A 24,712-nucleotide genomic window follows, 5' to 3' on the forward strand; every position below is an offset into this window, starting at 1 on the left:
TTTTAAAAGCATTTCCTTTAGTACTATTAACTAGTCATATTCCCATTAGAGTGCCTGGAAGCCTAATTGGATTAATTGTGGTTTTCACTGGGGGGAGGGGAGGAGTTATGTATTTCTTTTCAGCATTGTTTTAACAATGCAAGTGATTTAGTGGCTTTCATTTTGCTCAAATTAATCTATAAAGAGGTGTATTAGAATTTTTGATGGCCTATTGTATTTTTATTTCTTATATACTTTACCTAACATGAAAGATAGCATGTTGTAACTAAAATAGAAACAGAAGAAACACTAGTTTGAAATGGTGCATGTGTACTAGGGTCACAGGATTATCCTTCTATGTGTAAATACAATTCTGTACTGAGCATTCACACAACTGAAATACAAACCTTTCATCTTCTGTAGAAGAAATGGTCATTTAGTGAGAAGCAACCACAGCTGCTTTGCTGTATGTCCTTTAACTCATGTCCCACTCTCTTAGTGACCCACTCTGAACTGGAGTGTCTTCCATTGGTATCTGGGTTCCTGACATCATCAATAGAAGAGAATCAAGTCTCTTCAGAATCCGGAGGAAGCATCCACATTCTTGGATACTACGTGCTGTATCCCCACAACTTGACTTCCTTAAATGTGAGTCTTTCCCACTACTTCCCCACCCTGCCCTGCTGAATAGGAACTGAACAGAGTTAAAAGCATTCCTTCATCTTGGACCTGTAGCACCTAGTTTTCTCCATTCCATCTTTCAATCAGGTCAGCTGCTTCAGCGTGATGGGGAACATGGATACAACCAGAGGGTTCCACAATCGTGGGTCCACTGTTGCACTTCCTTGGCAATGAAGTGAGATCCTTTGTCAGAAGCAATAGTATGTGGAATACCATGACAGTGGATAAGGCATTCTGAATGTCCACACATGGTAGTTTTGGCAAAAGCATTACATGTAGAAAAGGCACATTCATAACCAGAGTAAGTTCTACTCCAGTAAGGACAAAGTGTTTTTTACATGGAGGATGTAGTCCAGTGTAGTCAATCTGCCACCAGGTCCCTGGCTGGTCACCCTGGGGAATGATGCCATGTAGGCTTAGTGCTGTTGGCAGACCTGGGACTCAGAAGCCGCTGTAGCCAGGTCAGCCTTGGTGAGTGGCAGTCTACATCCATGTATAACTTTCATCTCTGCCACTATGGTTGCTTTGATCATTGGTCCATGGGACAGTGACAGGGATGGCTGGGGAAAGAGGCTGACTGTCCACAGAATGGGTCATCTTCTCTACTTGATTATTGAACTCCTCCCTCAGCTGACGTCACTTTTTAGTGAGCACTTACATGGGACACAAGAACCTCCATATCCTTTGCCCATTTTGAGTGATCTATCCACATAGTTCTTCTCCAGATGTCTTTCTCACTAACTTTCCAATCATATTCTTCCCAAGTTCTTGACCATCTAGCCAGCTCATTGGCTACAGCCCATGAAGCAGTGATCAATTGCACATCTGGCCATTTCTCCTTCCATATGAAAAGTGTGACCATGTGTACTGTTCAAAGTTCTGCCTGCTGTGAAGATTTCCTTCGACAGTATCTTCTAGGGTTCTCCTAGAGAGTTGTTATAATGCTGTGGCTGACCCCCTCTGAGCAGTGCCTATACAATGTGCAGAAACACCAGTAAAACAGACCCTTGTCTCTTCCTCAGTCAACAGTGAATAGGGCACACCTCATGAAGCTACGGGTACATGCTTGACAGAAGACACTATTGTAATAGTAGAAACCACAGGCATTTGGGCAACTTCTTCATGTGACTTGCCTGTGCCTTCAGGACCTGCTCAGGCTTTATCACCCATTTGCCACTTCCATTAGTTAATAGATTGCTGCTGTGAATGTCCTACTTAATGAGTTAGATAACACTCAACTCATGATGGGCAGCTCAGATTGCATGGTGGCTTTGTGGCCTGTTATCAAACTCTAGGTTTCCACTAACGACCACTAAACACTGCTTTTTTCTTGGTGGTGTGAGGGGCCATGTTCAATAACCCACCCTTCACCTTAGAAGGAAAATCTCTGCATGCCCCACACCACTGGACTTCTAAGAATTTCACTGAGGGAGAAGGCTACCCTAAAGTCTTCCATTTAGCCTTTCCAAACATTAGAGCCCTCCCTCCACAGATCAGGGAACCTGAGAATTCTGCCCACTTCTAAGTAGATCTATCTCAATTATATATCTGGAACTGGGGAGATAACCACAGGATGAGTTCAGGGACCCACTGGATCTACTGGGAGTCAGACTTCAGCCACAACTCCATTAATCACCTGAGCTCTGTAAGCCCCTACTTTAACTGGAGCGCTACAATGTGTTTTGGGGTCTCCTGGAATCAGTGTCAATTCAGAACCAGTATCCAATAGGCCCCCCAAAGTCTTATTGTTTCATCCCCCCATTGTACAGTTACCCTTGTAAAAGGCTGTAGGTCCCTCTGGGGAAGAACTGGAGAAAGGCCTTGGCTTAACTCTACACTCTACTCATCCAAATATCACACTGTAAACTTCTATCATAGCCATCATTATGTTTTACTTCTCAAGCATCTATGTTAGGATATGTGAAATTTAGTCCCCCAAAAGGGGGGGAAAGGCCCTACTTCCTATTTTGAGTGTAGAAGAAAAGATTTTAAACATGACTTTTTAGTTGTAGCATTTTGAGATCTTGCATTGAGAACATTGAGTATGAACTGGTAAGCCAAGATACAAAATAAATAAAATAAAATAAAATAAAATAAAATAAAACCCCACAGACTGGCAAAGACACCTGTTAAACCACATTCTTAAGCAAAATGGCTTTAAGTAAATGAACACTCCTGGCAACCCCTAAAACATGCCAGGGCTTTATCTGCAGGACTTAGGAACTTGGTGTATGCTGGCACAGTTATGACTTAGTAGATATGAAAATGGACTCCCCACTACACGCATGTGACTTTAGAAATATGTTTTCTTCTTAATGTAGATCTGGAAACCTTTTGGAAATGGAGGTTGTAGCCGACTCAAAGGAAGGAGTAATGGAACTGGAACATCACCGTGATCTAGTTACAGAAAAAACCAAAACCGTGGGCTATAAACTTTGTGGTCTTCAGGAGGAGCTTTCAGAAAAGAGAAATGCAAGACCCCAGTCACAGCAGGAAAAAGCGAAGAGGGAAAAGTATTCCTACAACTTAAAGTATGCAGTGCCAGCTCTCCTGCAGAAACATAGGGCGTCTCGCCATTGTAGTCTTAGTGTACAGAAGTCTTCACGGGAGAGCACAGTCTTTTAGGTGTGGAATTCTTAGAAATAACCCAACAGTCTGTCAACCATGTGTAATTAGAACGTAAAAGGTGCTCTTCCAAATCCCAGCTTAATGGGTGCATAGACACTCATTAGACTTTTCTAATAACCACATTCAGTGGTTTGAGGGCTTTTCATTTTAATTAATGCTGCAAGGAGCATCACTTTTAAAAATCTTTGTTCTCTCCTGTGGATTTTTAGTGTGTGTCCATAGAATGTTATGCTATTTTTTCATCCATCCACAGCCATTTCATCCATTGTATGTCTTTTCTTCAGTCACACAACAAACAAACAAAAAAAGAGCTATATTAAACTAACTCCAAGGAGTCATATTTTATTCATCATTTTTAATTTTTTCTTTTAAAAAGTGTTTATTTTTAAAAATTAGCTTACAAAGTAGTGGTCTCCATGTGTGACTTACTTCATCTTGACTGACTTCCCCCTCTCCTCACCTCCCTGCTCTCCCTTCCTTGTGTCTTTGGCCTCCAGTACCCTCCCTTCACTTTCTTCTGTTCCCCACCCCATTTTCTAAAGCCTCTTTCCCCCCTGTCTCATGGACCCCTTTCTGTTTTCTGTCTTTATATGTACTCCCACCTGAATCCACAGAGGCTAGGATCGACATGTAAGGTGGAATACACAGTATTTGTCTTTATGAGTCTAGGTTTCCTTAATATTATGTTTTCCAGTTCCATCTATTTTCTTGCAGATTTCACTTTTCTTCAGGGCTGACTAATATTCCATTGCATGTATGTACATTTTCATTGTCGGTCATCTGTTGATGTGCATCTGGGTTGATTTGATTTTTTTAGCTATTGTGCCTAGAGCAGCAATGAACATGGATGGGCAGATATCTTTGCGGTAGGATACCTTGGGTTGATGCCTGGATTCTGCTGTATTTTTAGTGTTTTGAGAAGCTTCCACACTGGTTTCCCCATCTAGTCTTCTACTGTGTTCCATTAGTGTGCATGTCTGTTTTGAAGCGGATATCCTGATGTTTCTATCGCAGAGGCTCTGTAGAATAGTTTGAGGTCAAAGCCTCCAGCTGAGTTTGTTTGGCCAGGAGTTTCTTTGGGTATCTGTGGTCTTTTGTGTTCCCACAGGAATTTTAGAATTTTTTCCCCTAGGTCTGTAAGAATATTACTGGCATTTTGCCAAGGATTGCTTTGATCTGTAGTTTGCCTTTGGTAGCACAGACTTTTTTTTTTTTTTTTTTTTTTTTGACAGCTTCCCAATATAAGTTCTGTCACCCCGGAGTCCAGACTCTTTCCAGCCTCTAGTCCCTTCTTCATGTTCTTGTTTCAGTGTCCTGAAGATTTCATTGTGGAAGTCTTCACCTGCCTGGTTAGGTCTATTCTTCTTTGTTTCTTTTAGTTTAGTTTTTTTTTTTTTTTTTTTTTTTTGAGACAAGAGTTTTTCTGTACACTCCTGGCTGTCCTGGAACTTACTCTGTAGACCAGGCTAGCCTTGAACTCAGAGAGAGCCTCTTGCCTCTGCCTTCTGAGTGCTGGGATTAAAGGCGTGCACCACCACTGCCCAGCAGTTGGGTTTATACTTTGTATAAGAACTTACTAAAAAAATAAATAACAAAATAAAACATTTTATTAGTTATTTGATAAATTCAAGTTTTATACCTTGTGTTTTGATCACATTAGACCCCTAACTCTCTCAGTTCTGCTCCGCACCCTCACTCACTTGTGCTAGGGTCACTATTGCTGTGATGGAACACCATGACCAAAAGCAAGTTGGGGAACAAAGGGTTTATTTGGCTTACACATCTGTAGTACTGTTCATCAGCAAAGGGAGTCTGGACAGGAACTCAGACAGGGCCGGAGCCTGGAGACAGAAGCTGACGCGGAGGCCGTGGAGGGGTCTTACATACTGGCTTGCTCCTTACAGCTTTCTCAGCCCGCTTTCTGTAGAACCCAGGACTACCAGCCAGGGGGTGGCCCTACCCACAAGGGGCCGGGGCCTCCGCCATGAATCACTAATTAAGAAAATGCCTTACACCTGGACTATGAGGAGGCATTTTCTCAGTTGAGGCCCCTCCTCTCTGATGACTGTAGTTTGTGTTAAGTTGACACAAAGCTAGCCAGTACACCACTCAACTTTGTGTCTGTTTAAACAAAACCAACCAACCAAAAACAAAACAAAACACCAAACCCCAAACTTTCAAGGCAAATTTGTGCTAACCAAATATTCTTGGATGTGTGGGATTCCACTGGAGAGAGGTCCTCTTCTTACCAGGGGCTACACCCTTAGAGAAAATGCACTCTTCCTCTCCCAGCAGCTAACAATTAGCAGTTGTTGCAAGGCTTGTGGTGGGAATTACATGCTCCCCTCCCCTCCCCGTGCTGGGATTTGGTCTCGGCTTGGGCTTGCACAGGCCCTGTACCTGCTGTCACAGCCTCTGTGAGTTCCTATGTGCAGCTGCCTCACTGCGTCCAGAAGGTGCTTGTCATCACCCACCACCTCTGGCGCTAAGACACTTTCTGCCTCCTCTCAAGTCTTGGGAGGGGTGAGGATGTGGTGCACATGTTCCTTTGGGGGCTGAGCAGTCTACAGTCTCTTATTATCTCCATTGACCACTTGTGCTTCTCTGTGTAATCACCATCTACCACAAGTAGAAGCTTCTCAGATGAGGGTTAAAAGATGCATTGATCTGTGCCTATAATAATAAATCATTGTGAGACAATTTAATACCATGTCAGTTTAGCAGCATAATAACAGTAGGTTCTCCACAGGGGTTGTGAGCTCTCTAGACTCAGGTGCTTGGCCTGATAATGGTGCTAGGTGTGGGTTTCATATTGTGGAGTGGTATTTTGATCTAATCAGTAAGTGGTGGTGATCCAGTCAGTAAGACTTCCATGATGTCTGTACCTCTGTTGCAGCAGTGGGCATGTGCTGCCGGGACAGTCCTTACTGTAGCTTGCTCTGAGGATACTGTGCATGGCATATTTTTCCAGATTTTTCTTCTTAGTAAGTTTGTTTTTAGTGTATATAAAAGCTACTGATTTTGTACTCTGCTACTTTACTGAAGGTGTTTATCAGATCCAGCGTGTTTTAGCATTAGGGTCCTTTAAGTATAGAATAGTATAGTTTGCAAGCAGGGATAGTTTAACATCTTCTTTTCTGTGTTCTATCCCATTTATTGCTTTCTCTTATTGCGTTGCTCCATCAAAACTTAAGGACTATATTTAATAAGAGTAGAGAAAATGAGTACCCTTGTAGTTCCAGATTGAGAGAAAATGATCTCTATTTTGCCCATTTAGTATTATGCTGGCTAGGTTTACATTCTTTATTGTGTTGTGAAATGAAGGAACATTAGTTTTGTAACTTTCTAGATTTTTATTTACTTTGAATGAGTTCTTCAGCATAGAACTAAATGGTTAAGGGACTTAGAAAGGGTGTTTAATCCAGATATGGTGCCTCATGTCTTTTATCCCAGCACTCATGAAGCAGAGTCAGGTAGTGGATCTCTGTGAGTTCAAGGCTAGCCTGGTCTACATAGTGAGTTACAGGTCAATCAAGGCTATATAATGAGATCTTGTCTCCCCAAATTAAAAACAAACAATACAAAACAAACTTTTACCTTTCTTTCTGTCTTTCTTTCTTTTTTTTTTGTTTTTTGTTTTTTGTTTTTGTTTTTGTTTTGTTTTGAGACAGGGTTTCTCTGTATAGCTTTGGAGCCTGCCCTGGAACTCACTCTGTAGACCAGGCTGGCCTCGAACTCACAAAGATCCGCCTGCTTCTGCCTCCCAAGTGCTGGGATTAAAGGCTTGTGTCACTACTGCCTGGCCCTACATTTCTAAATATCAAGAAAATGTTTCTTAATCCCAGTTTCACAAACAAATTATAAACTGAGTATTTTTCTTGAGCTAGAAAATGTTTTAAGTGTATGCATGTCTCTGGTACTGCTGTGGGTTCATCCCAGGCCTTTCACCAGCTTACAGGCCCAGTCTTACCCAAGAGGTAGTTTTAGTCTTTATTAGTTATTATGTGGTACAATGTTATTTATTAGGCAACACTGTTTGTCATGCGAGAGAAGCCATGAGGTACAACAAAACCCCTGTAAGAGTTTATTAGGAGAAGGAACAGAAGCAGGTGCTTAGGCCTACGGAATGACCACACAGGGAGAGAGAGAAGGGTAAGATGGAACCCACTTTTTATAGGTTCCCTCGAACATGCGCATATGGGTTTATGTAGCTATGCCAAGCATGCACATAGATTACATGATCACACTGCGTGCAAATTACGTGACCATGCAGTGCGTGGATTACGTAGGACATAAGTCCCTGGAATGAGTAAGCCTCTTACTTGGCTACTGGACAGTGCATGTGTGGTCATGTAGCTGGCAGAGCAGCCAGGAATTCTATTAGTCTTAACAAGCCAGAAATAAAAAGTAAACTGGAAACTCATCACTGTGTCCATAGCACCTCTCCCTCACACATAGATATAAGTAATTCAAATTTCTATGCTGAAAATTATTATTTTTATTAAGTTAATTAGTAATCCCTAGTGTCTAAAATGGTATTTAAAAATGTTTATAAAGTCTATAATCATCCACAAGATGAACTGAAAATGTCATAGAAAACATGTTTAACAAAGCAATAGCATCCAGGTGTGGAGGAACATACTGTATTCTCAGCACTTGAAGGGTAGAGGCAGGAGGCCCCATCACAACTTAGAGGCCAGTCTGAGCTATTGATTGAAATTCTGTCTCAAATACTATGTGGTAACAGACTTCATGGCCCACTCTTAGAGCTAGCAATGCCTGGTATTTGGAAAGTCTCAAGGGGTCAACATAATGTTTTGTGAAGATGGAATTTTATTTCTAGTAAATTTATAAACTAGCTCACAATTTTATAAACTAGTCTACAAACCTGTAAACAGTAACTTATTGTAGTTTTTTGTTTTGTTTTGTTTTGTTTTTTGGGATAATATCTCTACATAGCCCTGGCAGTCCTAGCCTAGAACTCACTACATAGAACAGGCTATCCTTGAACTTCTAGAGACCTGCTTGATTCTGCCTTCTGAGTGGGATTAAAGGCATGTACTACTATATCCAGCTAACAGTAACTTTTTCAAAATTATTTAATTTTAAATTATCTGGACTGATTAAGGAGACTGTGGGGCCCAGGGCAGCTTGGCTACAGCACTGCCATGACAGGCTCAGTAGAAACCAGCCAGAGAGTAGGCCTGAGTTTTGGTTTACTGGCAGGCAACATAGGCTTCCAGGAAAAGTCATAAACTGGCACCACCCAAGAATGGGCCAATCAGTATTCAGGATGGAAAATACCTAACATTCCAACCATTACAGATATCACCAGATGTCCCTTAGCCCAGCACACACCTATCCCCTTTTGCCAAGACACAAATGTCAGCCAATCAGGGGTCCTGAAATTTGGAAATCCTCTCACTCCAACCTCTACTATGATAAAAACCCAACCCCAACTGGGCTCAGAGCTCTCTGATTGTACCTCTGCATTGGACAGGCGTAGGGGCCACACACAGGCTTGAATAAAGCCTCTTTACTTTTGCATGCGGGTTTGGTCTCCATGGTGATCTTTTAGGGGTTTTCTCAATCTGGACATAACAGAATGTGTAAAAAAGAACTTTCAAGTTGCCACTTTACTGGGAAATCCATAAGATTAAGTAGAATTAGTTAGAAGAGAAACTTAGCCATTGGCAGAATGCTTATATCTTTACCTCCCAAGTGTTAAGTCTTTTGGAAAAGTTCTAAGTGAGAAATGAACAAAATTGTACCGGGTAGTAATTAACATATGAATACACAGATGACTTCAATAAAAGCATTTTTAATTGCAGATTTGCCTCACAAGAACAGAAGACTATGATAAATGCACAGTTGCCCGATGGCACATACATGGAAAACTTGAGAACCAAAGGACAGCAACACCTTGAGAAACTTGACGTAACACACCCTGGAATGTGTCCTTGGGCAGAAACTGAGGAAAAGACTTGGAATGAGGTGACTTAGTCTTTGGTAAAAATCTCCTATTTCTGACTTTGTTTCATCAATATAACATATGACATTCTCTCCCTTTGACACATATAGTTGTATTTTGCCTACGGACAGAGATACAACCTGAGAAACATGTTCGGCAGTTTCACTTGTAGAAACACCACAGTCCTGTGCTCACTCACACAAGCCCTGTGCTTATATCATCCCTGTGTGCTACCACAGCACTATGTCCAGCAGTCTTGTGGGACTACTGTGTACAAGTGGTCCATGGTGGACTGGAACATTCTGTGGCATGTGACATTTATTTAGACTTGAAACAAAATGTCATCTCATCCTAAAAGGAAATGACAAAGGTTTTGATTTTTCTTCATTGTAAATCTTGGCATATAGTAGATGCTCAGCATACATTTTCTAAATAATAGCATGAAAGGTAAGCCAAGGGCAACCCCTAGGATAAATGTCAGTTTAGGCATTTCTTATGCTAAAATAAGGCTTACTTAGCTTTGAAATTATGATGATGTTAGTTAAATGTTTTGTAATATAATGTTAATTCTTGGTACTGTCTCTGCCTGAGTTAAAGAACTTCTTTTGTTCTTTGATAAACTCAGCTGTCATTCAAACAACTGGAATCTGAGTAATTGTTTTAGGGTTTCTATTGCTATGACCATGGTGGGACATGACAGCATGCAGGCAGACATGGTACTGCAGAAGAAACTGAGAGTCCTACATCTGGGAGGCAACAGGAAGTGCTTTGAGACACTGGGTGGTATCTTGAGCATATATGAGAACTCAGAGCCCACCTCCACAGTGACACACTTCCTCCAATAAGATCAAATCTACTCCAAAAAGGCCATACCTCCTAACAGTGCCACTCTCTTTGGGGGCCATTTTCTACTCCCTGGCCCCAAAGGCTTGTAGCCATATCATAATGCAAAAAATGCATTCAGTCCAACTTCAAAGCCCCCATATCCTACAACAGTCTCAAACTTATTTAAAAGTCTAAAGTGCAAAGTCTCTTCTGAGATTCATGCAATCTCTTAACTGTAATCCTCTGTAAAGCTAAAATAAAAAAGCAGATCATATACTTCCAACATATAATGGCACAGGATATATATTACCATTCCAAAACACAGAGAGGGAGCATAGTGAAGAAATTCTGAACCAATGCAAGACTGAAAACCAGCTGGACAAACTCCAAACTCTGCATCTCCATGTCTGATGTCCAAGTGCTCTTCACATCTCCAGTTCCCTTCAGCTTTGTTGACTGCAACACCCTTCTTTCTCTTGGGCTGCTTCTACTCCCTGTGAGCACCTTTCCTTGGGAGATATCCCAGGGCTCTAGCATCACTATCATCTTGGGGTCTCCAAGGCAATCCAGGCTTCAACTTCATAGCTTCATGCAATGGCCTCTCTAGACCTCCATTCAGGGACACCTCTATAGACTGAAGTTTCTAGGTCCGGCATGGTCCCGCCTAGTCGTGCCCAGGCAGAACCGTTTTTATAAAGTAATTACTCAGAGGCTTAATATTAATTACAAACTGTTTCGTCTATGGCACAAGCTTATTGCTAGCTAGCTCTAACATATTAAATTAGCCCATTTCTATTAATCTGTGTATTGCCATGTGTTTTGTGGCTTTACCCGTGTTCTGTTACCTCTTGCTCCCCTGGCAGCTCTCAGCATCTCCCCTGACTCTGCCTTTCTTCTTCCTGTATCTCTGCTTGGATTTCCTGCCTGGTGTAGCTGGAGAGCTTCTCTACAGGTGCCACCAAGCCCCTGTGGTCCCATAACCCATTTATAAAATAAACATACAGACATTTATATTATTTAAACTGCTTGGCCATTAGCTCAGGCCTGACATTGTTTAGCTCTTACTCTTATATTTAGCCCATTTCTATTAATCTATACCTTGCCACGTGGCTTGTGACTTACCAGTGCTTTACATCTTTCTTGTCATGGTAGCAGCTGGCAGCTCTCTCCCCCCATCCTTCCACTTCCCACAATTTTCCTCCTACCCTGTCCTTCCTGCCTGGCTACTGGCCAATCAGCACTTTATTTATTTTAACCAATCAGAGCAACACATTTGACATACTTGAACATCCCACAGCAGCCTGGTGTTCCTTTTTTCCTCAAATATTTTTCTTTGGTCAGCTTGCTCCTTTTCATTATATGTCTTCATCATTAGCACCAGCAACCACACAACAGAGTCTGTACTAGGCTATTTTGAGATTTCTTCTGCTAAGGGAACGAATCCAAAACTCTTCACTTTAGTTTCAGGCAAACTTTTTGGACAAGGTCAAAAAGCAGCCACATTCCTCACCAAAATACCACAAGAATGATCCTTAAGCAATATACTAAAATTCTTCTCTGGAACCTCTTGAGCCAGCTCCCCACAGTTCAGATCACTCTTAGCACCACTGTTGTTGAGAACAAAGAGCCTTGTGCACACAGATAAGCACTAGAGAAGCCAGGAAAGTTAGACACGCAGCTCACTGCTTCAAAGGAATGAGTGTGGAGCTGCTCTTCTTGGAATGCTAGGAATGGTGTCCTTTACACCCTAGGGAACCTTTGCTGTCTGAGGAGACAGGCTCTGCCTTATCTCACAGAATTTGGGTTTTTCCTTATCTAAGATCTTTCCCCTAAATCTTGGGCACTGCTCTCTTAGGAGTGAGGTCACTTGTGCCTTACAACAGCCTAAGTGACTTCTGTGTCATCTTAGGACCAGGCCAACCCTGACACCCACAGGCATTATGTTTACTTCAGTCAAACTCCCTAGACCCTAAATCTTGGGCACTATCTCTGAGTCAACAGTACCCCTTTTTGTGAAAGAAGCCAGAAGTACTTTGTAAGGAATCTCAATGTAAACATGTCTTAATTTGTTGTGCACTTGGGACTGAGTTAATTGTTATCTGAATACTTTTTTTCCAAAATTGTACTTTGCTTAAATTCGGCTAAAGTAAAATGATCTGGGCCAGATCTAGAAGTCCTGGTCCAGGACCGGTTACAATAAAATTGGGCTTAGCTGAGATTCATTCTTTTTTTTTTTTTTTTTAGCTGAGGATCGAACCCAGGGCCTTGTGCTTGCTAGGAAAGTGCTCTACCACTGAGCTAAATCCCCAACTGCTGAGATTCATTCTTGTCTCTTTGTGAATCATTTTTCCTCCCTGGCTGCTGCAAAAAGCCTGTAGGGGAATCACCACACACTGTCTTCCATGTCCCTACTTTAGTAGGGCCCATTAAGCCGTGCTTAAAGCCTACTGCTTTCCTCATCCAAAGTACCAAAGTCCAAATTCCTCCAAACAAAAACATGATCAGGCCTATCACACTAATGTCTTATTCCTGGTATCAACTTCTGTCTTAGTTAGGGTTTCTCTTGCTGTGAAGAGACACCATGACCATGGTAATTTTTATAAAGGAAAAACATTTAATTGGGGGTGGCTTGCTTACGGTTCAGTCCATTATCATGATGCGACATGGCAGTGTGCAGTCAGACGTGGTGCTAGGAGAAGCAGCTGAGAGTCCTACATCTTGTATGAAACAGGAAGTGGTCTGTTACACTGGGCAATATCTTGAGTATACATGAGAACTCAGAGCAAACCTCCATAGTGACACACTTCCTCCAATAAGATCACACCCACTCCAATAAGGCCACACCTCCCAATAGTGCCACTCCCTTTGGGGGCTATTCTTTTTTGAAACCACCACAATAATATATGTGAGACTGTACTTGCTACTTAGTTTCAGCAAGGTTTTGTTTTTGTAGGTTGTTCTTGGTTACATATTTAGACTCCATTAGCCCCTTGGCCTCTCAACCTTCTTTATTCTTTGAAAATCACCGATCTATATATTGTGAATTTAATTCCAATGTTCTAAATGTTTCAGGTGGACAGAGTCATAAAATATGGAGACCATTACTCCTTTTAGTTAGCACAGTATTTTTGGGATTCATCTTCATTTCTTTATGTCACTGTGTAGCATCTCTTGTATGGCCAGGCACAGTGCCTTATATCTTTAATCCTAGCACTTAGGAGTCAGTAGAAGGAAGATAGGTCAAGTTCAAAGCCAGCCTGGCATGCTTAGTGAGTTCCTGGCCAGGACTACCTAATGAGATCCTGTCTCAACACACAGACACAGACAGACACAGACACACAGACCATTGTGTGGATGCACCGTGTGCCTGTTCCTTGATTGAGGGATATTGGTTTGCTCCATTGTTTGGCTCCTGCTAATAATTGGGCTGTGAGCGTTGCTCCACCGGTTCTGTAGACCTCTTCTTGTTTCCTTGCTACAGGGTTTTGCCCTCCCAGCCAGCTGAATTCGTGGTGCCATCTAGCTGCCTCTCCTCATGCTGTTCTTTCTGTCTTCTGCATTTACTCATCTGGCCTCACTTATTTAGGAGTGGCTCATCATTTTCTCTTCCACGAAGCCTTCTACAACTGGACTGATTGTCCAAAGTCCATCTAGAACTTGTCTGTTCAGAGCAGCTTATCCTTCAACTTTACATTGATTTAATTATTTCTGCATGAGAGAAAATGTTGTCGAAGTATAAATTATCTTGGGAGGAATATCAGATGATATATGATACTTTTCCTTAAATAAATTAAAAACATATGTGTTTAAATTATAGGATAAGATCCATATCATACCTCTGTATCATACCAATAATTTTCTCCGGAGAACAGGATATAGGGAAGCTTTTACTTTCAATATATTCTGAGAAGTGTAACATAAAATCAAATGCACTTAATGAGTAGGACACTGTTTAATGAAATGTCCTGTTTACCTCACAATGGGAAAATGTATACCTGCACTCCTGCCTTATGCAGCCAGAACTGGAGACTGTAGATGCTTAGCATGTAACTGGCGGGAAGGCCCCTGCAGAAGCTTCTTTTATGCACTATTCTGCAACACCGCAATACCCATGGGGTGTGGCTAGGCAGCCTCACATGGCAGTGGCTGGACAGACTGATGAGGACCTTGGATTGCACAATATCGTCCATCAGGCTTTAGCTTACCTCTGGGTCATGTCACTTCCATGTCCCTTATTCCGGCAGGTGCCATTGGCACTGCCCTGCACTATCACAGCCTGCTGAGCAGTCCTAAGATCCAGGAGGCATGGGCTAGTCTAAGCAAGCAGGAGTACTACTGTCCAGTTGCTGTGTGGCTTTTTCTGTGGAGCTGTGACGAAATGTCTATTCACACCAGAAACAACAACAATGGTATACCCAAAGAACAGTGCTGCCCAAGATGGGTTGTAATCAACATTGAGTTTTGGTGATCGCTGAAGAAGCACAGGGGACTTGGACAGCTGCATCACTGAAAATCCCACCCCAGCATAGTGACAGCTCAGATGTTCCCTGCACAGCATACAGGCAACTCTGTGGAAGAGTCTCGTCTCCCCGCCAGGTATTGTTTGATCTCCTGGAGGGGCCCCCATGGGTCCTGTAAGTTTTGTGGGCATCCTGAGCCTAGTAATTTTCATGAGTCTCTAGAGTCTTGTGATCCCCATTCTCCTCCAGGAAGGAATGTTGCCATCCAGAAGAAACCGCTGCACAACACTGGTATAATTGGCCAAATTTCAAGAAGTGCTAAGGATGCATTAGGGGTCTCATTCTTCATATGCTGCCACTGTCACTAAAGTGAGAAAGGACTCACCAGGAAGAGCTCTCCCCTTGCATAGTAGAATATAAAATGTAATCTTGATGCTAATGCCAGCATCAGATGTTATATGTAGCTTATAATATGCCATCTGTATATTTCTCAACAATATCCTCCATAATCCAATGTAGTGGTTCCTATCAATATCTCCATATCACAGATGAAGCAACCAAGACAAAACATTAACTTTCTCAGGATCCCTCACCTCATAACTGTCGAGTTGAAATGGAGACCCAGGCATTGTGGCATCTGTGTAGCTACTACCCCTGGAAATGATCCCATGAGGCATTGTGGCATCTGTGTAGCTACTACCCCTGGAAATGATCCCATGAGGCATTGTGGCATCTGTGTAGCTACTACCCCTGGAAATGATCCCATGAGACATTGTGGCATCTGTGTAGCTACTACCCCTGGAAATGATCCCATGAGGCATTGTGGCATCTGTGTAGCTACTACCCCTGGAAATGATCCCATGAGGCATTGTGGCATCTGTGTAGCTACTACCCCTGGAAATGATCCCATGAGACATTGTGGTAGTTTAAATGAGAATGCCCCCACAGGTTCACATATTTGAACGCTCAGTCATCAGAGAGTTCACTTTTTGAGAAGGATTAGGAGGTGTGGCCTTGTTGGAGGAAGTGTGATATTGGGAGCAGGCTTTGAGGTTCCCAAAGCCCATGCTAGGCCCAGTCTCTCATGCCTGCCATCATGTTCACCACTGTGAGAATGGACTAAACTGCTGAAAGTGTAAATGTTCTCAGTTAAATGCTTTCTTTTGTAAGAGTTGCTGTGGTCACGGTCTCTTCCCAGCAATAGAACACTGACTAAGATGTCATCTAAGGAAGGCATCATGTTAGTTTTTATCATCACTGATATGGCTGCTCAAATTGTAGGTCAGTGAGGAGATGTTTGGAAGGAATATATATTTACTCTATTTTACTAATAGTTTCAACTTGAGCATCTGATAAAACATAATTCAAAACTATTGATGTGTTTCAACATTAGTTCCAGGGTCATAACTATTTCTGGGTAAAGCCAGATAGTGTGATATTGGGCTTTACAGATCACCAGATCCATGTAGCAGCAGTTCTGCTGGCTCGTCAATTATAGCACAGAGTGACTGTGGACGACATGCAGAGGAAGGGTCTGTCTGTGCTCTGATGAAATCTGAGAAGGACCAGAATGTACGTGTCTAATTGTAACTTCTCCCTGTTCTTTGTTCTAGTTGCAAGAAGCCCTGGAGATACTAAAAGCTGCCAAGATGATCTGCCATAGGATTCAGAGGTATGACTGCATGCAGCTTGCAAAGACAGCTGGAGCGTTTATGAGGCACACAGGCAGAGTAGTGTGATCAACACATCCACGCAAGCAGAGGTGCATGTGTGGAAGGCCAGGGTAAACTTTCTGCTTCTAGTCACTTGACTTGCATTACACAGTTGCGTGGGGTGGAAGGTAACTGAGTGGCCGAATGTGTATTTGCATGCATAAGGCCCTTGTTTCATCCACATCCACAGAAACAAAAGGAGAAAGCAGTTATCCACAAGATCTCTAAACTTCACAGCACAGCTAGGAAAATGATTCATCTACCACGTATCTTGTTTTTCAAAGAATTTGCAAAATTGCTTTTACAACAATTATTTAGAAATTATGTCGTATTTCAAATGCACTTGTGAGAACAATTCCTTTCAAATATTTAGGATTGAACTTGAAAATTCCGACTTAATTGTCACAACTGAAAAGCAAGCCAAAGAAATGGAAGCTCTCTGGGAAAAACTGTTAAGTGCGGGAGCCCAAGCGGTGAGTCAGTTTCACTGGTTTCTCGTTAGTGTCATTAGGATGGAAAGAGATGCTGTTCTTTCTTGAGTAGTTTTCCATAGGAGCATGTTATCTGGTATGAAAAGGCATATTGATAAAAAATTTGTTTTAATTATGTTGCTACTATTATTAGTAGAGGTGTAAGACCTCTGGCTTTATAGTCATTGACCGAATTAATAAAAGTAATGATCTTGGTGTAATTTTTAATAAGAACTAGTGATGGTCCTGTTTCATATATCCAACCATTGATGGGCACACCCGCTGATTTCTGCATTTCGGCTGTCATCAACAGTGCTGTTTTGGACATTGTTGTGAATATGGCTGAGCTTCTGATAAAAGTTGTAAATAACTCTTACATTTTGTAGTGGCTAGGAAGGGCTCCTGCGTTTCTCTTATTGCCAGCCTCGCACAGTTAGCTCCTGCACGGGTTCTGCTTGCTGTTGCTGATAAAACACGGACCGTGCTGGCTGGTGTTGTGTGTGTCAACTTGACACAAGCTAGAGTCATAGGAGGAAGGAGCCTCAGTTGAGGAAATGCTTTCATGAGATCCAGCTGTAAGGCATTTTCTCCATTAGTGATCAGTGGGGGAGGGCCCTGGCCACGGTGGGTGCTGCCATCCCTAGGCTGGTGGTCCTGGGTTCTATAAGAAAGCAGGCTGAGCAAGCCATGTTAAGCAAGTTAGTGAGCAGCATCCTTCCGAGGCTTCTGCTCCTGTCCTCAGGTTCCTGCCCTCAGGTTCCAGCCCTGCTTGAATTCCTGTTCTGACTTCATCCAATCTGGAAGGATAGGCCAAATTAACCCTTTCCTCCCCAGCTTGCTTTGGGTCATGGTGTTTTGTCGCAGCAATAGAAACCCTCACGGAGACAAGGACCAAAGCCAACCCAGGGGGAAAGCGTTTATTTCACCATAGAACTCCCCAGTCACAGTCATCACGGAGGGAAGTCAGGGCCAGAATTTAAGGCAGGAGCCTAAAGGCAGGAACTGAAGCAGAGGCGTGGAGGAATGCTGCTTACTGATTGGCTCCCATGACTTGCTCAGCTACATTTCTTAAGCAGCCCGGGCCCACATGTCTAAGGGTGCTACACCCTCAGTTGGATGGGCCCACTTATGTCAATCAGCAATCAAGAAAATGCCCCACAGACCTACCCCAAGTTTCCCCTTTCCAGCTATATCAAGGTGCTGACCGAAGCTAACTGTGACAGCTTTGGGGAATAAGTGACTTACAATTTTTACTCCTCACCAAGAACAAATACTAGGTCTTATAGAAGCCCTTTTTTTGTGCCAGAGAATTGCCCTTCCCTTCCCTCCCCTCCTCCTTTTGGGGTTTTCAAAAGGAAAGTTATGTCAGTAAAATAAAAAATAGACATGGTTTCTTGGCTGACTTGGACCTCATAGAGTAACCTAGTACTGCTAACACTGAAAGGTGGATGTATTGCTAATCCCACCAGTTGAGACTAAGAACACTACCACAATTTAAAGCCAAATTTGAAGCAAGCTTTCATTAAATACTGGCCAGGTGGATGGACTTGGACCAAGTCCTTTTCCGGTTTCCCAGAAAAACATGGCCCCATGTCACAGTTTGCAGCTGCTTAAGTATTTCCCATCAGGTCCAAGCAGGGGCAAGCATACATCCTGATGTGCCTCCAGCTTACGTCCAAGCAGGGGCAAGTGTATATCCTGATGTATTTCCTGCCTGTGACCCTCTACCCACATGTGATTAAGCACATCTGGTGCAGATGGGTTGAACAAACTTGTTTAGGGGAATGACAACATGTGCCTTGTTATCTCCCATAAACAACAGCCTCCAACATTTCAGGAACTATCTGTCCTTAGGCAAGCGGCTTACAAATCAGAGGCATTTTTGTTTCATGGATCTCTTAGGCATAGTAATTAAAATGTAAAATGTAAAATTGGTTTCCACAGCATCACTAGGATTGAAATATGATTGCTATAAAATGAAAACTGTATCTAAACACCAAGCTGAGCGGCATCCTGGCATCTGAGTTTTCCTTCCTGGAAGTTGACCCCTGTTGCATTGTGAGCGCTGAGAAGGCCAGGCAAACATCATAATAGCCTGCCCTAATAACTCAGTTAAGAACTAGGCCTCGGTCCCTGCTTTTTGGAACTGAACAAGCAGTTTCTAAAGAAGAACCACGAACGAAGTGTAATATGGTGCAGGGGAGGGTTTGGCGGGTAGAGCCAAGATGCCCTGCAGTGGGTGAGGCAGATACGCCATGCAGATGGTGGTGACTGGAGTGGAAAGTCACTCACACCCCAAGCACTGCATCCACGTGGAGAGAGGGTTTATTACAATAAAAAGATAGACAGGGAAAGAGGGAGAGAGAGAAAGAGAGGGGAGGGAGGGAAAGTGGAGGTGTGCACACCTCATGGTGGGGGAGGAAGGGAGGGGCAGAGAGAGAGAAGAGGGGGGAGTTTTCCTCTTAAAGGGGGTCAGGAGGACTGGGCAGATCCCCAAGGGGTGGGTCAGAGTACTCACACAATCCCTGGTGCCCATGACACAGAGACAAGGGAGACAGGATGTAACAGCCTGGGCCACTGAGCCAGCCCCCACAATCAACAGCTCCAGGTAATAACCAAATAAGGACAAAGTCTGGGACTTATCCAGACCTGCTCAAATGTGGAAAACTGTGGCCCTGACCAACTCCCAACTAACCCTACCCAATTAGCAGTTACTACACAATTGCCACTCGCATAAACCAATCATAGCTAAGATGAGCTTGCTTCCTTGGACACTCCCCTAGTTAGGCTTAAAAGGAGCCCTCACTTCCCTCTCAGGGTTGTTGCCAGTTTGTCTTTGCATGGGATGGTATGATGGCAGTGCAGACTCCATCTTAGGGAAGGGCCATCATCTTAGACCACCTGCTGGACTCAGTTCCAGGAAGGACCTCAGGAATGCGCCATGACAACTGGAACAGATACAGGACAGTATGCTGCTGCAGCCATTCTGTCTGCCGTTTATGGCCCTCGAAGATATCCAGACAATCCTGCTGAGCAGCCCTGATAATTCTGCTCAGTAAGTTGTCATTCCCCTCCAAAAGTCCAACCCAAGAGTTTCAAATGTGGTTTTGCTGAAAGTCTAGACCAACAGTTTAAAAAAAAAAAAATCACCTTGACCCATATCCCTTCTACCTGACCCCAAGATGCCAAAGCATGTAATTCCCGGCTTGTGGTTTTTCCCTATAAAAACTCTCTACCTGGGCCCCGCTGCCACTGCCGTATTTCCCTCCATCTGCTGTGTGGTGGCCCAGGTTCGAACCCAGAAAATAAAAGGACTCTTATGTGCTTGCATCGGAAACTGGCTCCTTGGTGGTCTCTAGGGTGGGATAAGAAACACTCTTGCTGATTGTATAATAGATGGTGGTCTTTTGTGGGGCTTCTCCAGGACCTTAACAAGCACCACATTGGACTAATGAAGTAGTTGCTCTCTGTAATGGTTAACATTGGTCACCAACTTGATAGGATCTTTAATGCCCTAAGAGACACATCTCTATACATCCTGTGATGCATTATGTTGATTAGGTTAATTGAAGTGGGAAGTCCTGTCCTAAAAGGCAACAGCACCCTTCCCAGGGCTGGGATCCTAGATTATATACAAAGGAGAGAGTGAGCTGGGCAACATTCTTACTCTCTGCTTCCTAACTATGGATACAATGTGACCAGCTGCCTCAGGATCCTTCCCCTGTCTTCTCTGACATGGTGGCTGAACATTCAGAATGTAAGCTAGTCCTTTCTCCCTTAAGTTGCCTTTGTCAGGACACTTTATAATAGCAAGGGGGAAAGTAACTAATACATCCTAACTATTTTATTTAAGTTTTAATAGCTAGAAATATGCAGACCCATTATACAGACACATCAGTGGAGGGACATTGGTATTGACTGTTCTTGATGTTCTTGTGGGGTTCCTGGGCTGGATTCAGGTCATCAGGTTTAGGAGCAAACACTTACCTGCTGAGCCATCTCTTCAGCTGTTTTCTTTTCTTCCCCTCCCTTCAATCTCCCCCCTCCCCCAACACTTCCAAGACAATAGCCCATTTTTGTATCTGAGTTCTTTTCTCGGCCAACTCCTGACATGGAGAACTCCCAACACCCAAAGCCCTCTCTTATTTTTCTGGGTTTCTCTCAACCTAGACCAGCAGGCGGTATGCTTGCTAAGCTGGTTCTTTTAAGAACTTTGTCCCATGGAAATCATCAGGTTCTGTGCAACTTGAAAAGCTACCTCTGCAGATCCTTTAGAGGTGAACTTTGCCTCTTGGGCTTCCTAGGAAGTGGTTCTAGAACATTGCCGTGAGAATTCTGAAACCCCAGAACCTGTCTTGGATTAAGGAACACTCTAAATCCTTAGGATTTAGCTATGAGCGGTTTTACAGTCACCATCACGGTGTCATCTTTAGACCCTGTGTTCCCTGGATTGAGTGTTATCTCAGAAGCCATTTATTTTAGCTTTGTGTGCCAGTTGACACGTGGGAGGACAAACAAGAAACAGGTATTGGACTCAGCAAATCCAGGCTCTTCGCTCAATCATCTCTCTTCAGCTCAGCTTGCATGTGGATTTGCTCTCAGTGCTGTGTAGCAAGATCATCCCTTAGTCAGTCTCCAAGCCCTTCTAGTCAATCTCCTGATGCACCAGCCAGCATCTGCTATCATCATCCCTGAAACCCCTGTGGTTTCCATCTTTCTTTTGTCCCAAGGTATATACCACACTTAGCTTGTTTTTTTTTTTTTTAATTTTTAATTTTCTAAAATTATTTTTGTAATTTCTCACATGTATATTGCATAATGACCACTCTGACCCTCAACTCTCTCCCCATCCACTCTTTCCCCTCCCTACAAATCTCCTTCTCACATTTCTGTATATCCATTTGTTTTATGACTCTGTAAGATTAATTAGGGCCATTTGTGACCATGAGTTGGAGCCTGGTGGGCTCAGCAGGTTGCAGTGTTTGTGATTAAAATTTCTGGATTGATAGACTGCAACCCACAGAAACAGGGAGGCTATATAGCAGGGGTGTCGCGCCCGCCTTGACCAGCAAGGATGACGCAACACCGGGATCCTTCTTATCACAGTTTAATCAGGCCCTTGATTAATTGCATTGTCTTTCTCTCTCTCTCTCCGGGGCAAGCCTCTCCCAGCACCTAAGTAGGGCTGGGCTGCCAACCCCAAGCAGCCACGTGGGCACTGTCCACAGGTTCACGCATATGCCAGCAGCACACGAATCCAGCCATAGCCAAATAAGGAGCTGTTTACCCTAAAGAGTGTTTGCCATCGGGAAGGCAGAGGGTAGAAGCCAGAGCCATCTTTAGGGTGCGGCTACACGCAGCTCTCTACACAGGGGGGACCCTACGATAACTGTGGCTTATAATAAGTTTTGGTTTTATTCAATTACTGGGCAAGCCTCAATGAAACATTTCACTATTAGGATAAGAATTTATACTGTATCAAGCTGATAATAGAAAAATAAATTTTAAAAAATTTCTGGATTATTTTATTATTTTTGGAACTATGAAATTACACAGGAGCTAACACAGGGTAATTTATGGCTGAAGATGCAACTCGGTTCGTCTAGTTTGTGCCAGGGTCAGTTTTCAAAGCATAGCAATCCACACCCACAGAAACCACACACACACACACACACACACACACACACAGAGAGAGAGAGAGAGAGAGAGAGAGAGAGAGAGAGAGAGCGCCAGCATGTGCAAAGAATGCAGCACAGATACTTATTAGTCATATTTAATACAGTTGATATTGAAGAAAAGTATTTTAAACTCCAGTACTGGTTTTCTTTATTGAGTTATTTTTTAGTAGCATTCAGAGAACCTGTGACATTTTCACATACATATGTCATTATCTGTTATTGCTATTTCTCCAGATCCCACTGTCTTCCCTGTATCCCCTTAATCCTTTTTGCTGGTCACTTTATTTTCTTCAGAGTGCATCTTTTCAAAATGTATATTTCATTTCTGTCATACTTATAGCTGCTGAGTCATGAGTCTACACTGAAAACAATTCAACAGTTCACAGTAGCTACTTGATTCTGATTTGTAAAAATCCCCCTTTGTGATGAGTCTTAGGTGGAGGCAGCACCCAAGGGCGATCCAGGGAAGAGGAGGCAGGATGCTGCTGCCGAAATGGGGAGTCAGGCGGAGCCGACGGAGCTGGCATCTGAGCTCTCCGCAGTGAGAATGCAAGGCGATTCTTACAAGATGGAAGTGGAAAAGTACAAGGAATTGTATCTAAAAGAGCTCAGAAGTAATAACGCCTTACTCTCACTTCTTCCAAGTAGGTGAGTGGGAGAGAGACATGCTGAGGAGAAACCAGTCTCAAGGCCTGGTCATTAAAGCTCATTCTCAGTGAACCAGGTTCCTGGATTTGTGGATTGTGAAAGCTAAGTAGATATTGTGGCTCTGGGAAGTCACGTTGGCAAATGACCTGACTTTGAAATGTTAATCCAGGACACTTCTTACTCCTCTATTCTTCGTTATACGTCTATGTTCCATCTTAGTATTCTCACCGAGTTGATTTAATCTACTGATTTTAGGCGAGTGTTTATGAAAATTCTCTAGTTACCACAGTTATTATTATGATTGGATTATCAGTGTTTCATAAATATAAATATTAAATGCTTAATGACCTTTGGAGGATTATAACCTAAACCCAAGCTGTCAAGTGCTGCTGGCACTACTCCTGGGCACATTCTGGCATTGGTAATTTAACTTGCCTGTGGTTCAACATCACCACTAGAGGGGGCTGCAGAGTTGCTACCCTTCAGCATTTTTCTCTCCCGGACTGCATTATTGGGATACAAAAAAGACCAACCCTGAACTGAAGGGTGCTGTTGGTTGTTTTTGTTTTTTGTTTTTTGTTTTTCTCTTTTGGGGGGCCTGCCACCCAGTTCCTAAATAAATCACAAACAAGGCTTATTATTCCTTATAAATGCCCAGCCTTACCTTGGTTTGTTTCTCGCCAACTTTCCTTAACTTATCCCATCTACCTTTTGCCTCGGGCCTTTTCCCATTCTTTTACTTCTATAAATCTTACTCTTACTCCGTGGCTGGCTGTGTAGCTGGATGGTTGGCCTCTGATGTCCTCCTCCTTCTCTCCTTCCTCGATTTTTTGTCCTCCCAGATTTCTCCTTCTATATATTCTCTCTGCCGGCCGGCCCCTCTTATCCTCTCTCCTGCCTCTCTGTTGACTGTTCAGCTCTTTATGAGACCATTAGGTGTTTTAGACAGGCACAGTAACACAGCTTCAGAGAGTTAAACAAATGCAGCATAAACAAAAGTTAACACACCTTAAAATAATATTCTTTGTTCTGTGTGGGCAGGAGTGTAAGGTGGACAGAAAATGCAGCCCCACCTCCACACCTTGATAAGGGTGTACCTGCCTGGGCTGCTTCAGTTTCTTATTTTAGCTGCATCTTGGCCTCCCTTAGACTCTAAATTCCTCCTCAGTGAAAGAGGCTTGATTTCTTCATATGGGAGCATCATACAGAGGGCAGAAGCAAATGCTTCTGGGTGTCTTGTCTTTTTTTTTTTTCCTTCCTCAAAATTGTAACCCACCAAGTCTAACTTTTGTTGCCCGTGTACTCATGGGATTGGGGCCATCTGCTGGATGATTGGTCCACCTACCAGGGGCCACAGCCTTAGAGAAAACTGATTCACCCTCAGAGCCGTAACTGTCAGTAGCACCTCTGGTGTGGGGCCTTGAAAACCCCTCTCCCACGTATGCTGGGATGTGCTGGCTTGGTCTTGTTCCGGCTGCTACAAGTTCAGGAAGGCAGCAATCCTGCTGTGCCTAGAAGACACTGTTTGCCTTAGTCCTCTCTGACCTCTGGCTCTTACGCTTTGTCTTTCTGAGTTGTTCTGAGATGGTCTCTGAGCCCTGTGGGGAGAGGATGATAAAGGCTCAGCACTCCATTGACTCATCCTCTGTACTTTGGCCAA

The 24,712-nt window shown here is 43.2% G+C and overlaps 1 protein-coding gene across 1 annotated transcript in view; it reads left to right on the forward strand.

The window, feature by feature from the left end:
- Positions 1 to 7,477: 7,477 nt before the first annotated feature.
- The window catches only part of LOC118584605, a 36,071-nt gene continuing 18,836 nt past the window's right edge, over positions 7,478 to 24,712 (forward strand). The window contains exons 1-5 of the mRNA XM_036188881.1: positions 7,478 to 7,560; positions 9,120 to 9,282; positions 16,158 to 16,216; positions 16,630 to 16,729; positions 22,841 to 23,052. Coding sequence (XP_036044774.1) covers positions 7,478 to 7,560; positions 9,120 to 9,282; positions 16,158 to 16,216; positions 16,630 to 16,729; positions 22,841 to 23,052 — 617 coding nt within the window. The remainder of the gene's footprint in view (positions 7,561 to 9,119; positions 9,283 to 16,157; positions 16,217 to 16,629; positions 16,730 to 22,840; positions 23,053 to 24,712) is intronic.

The sequence above is a fragment of the Onychomys torridus genome, chromosome 5 (assembly GCF_903995425.1).
Source record: "Onychomys torridus chromosome 5, mOncTor1.1, whole genome shotgun sequence".
NCBI classification, from domain to species: domain Eukaryota; kingdom Metazoa; phylum Chordata; class Mammalia; order Rodentia; family Cricetidae; genus Onychomys; species Onychomys torridus.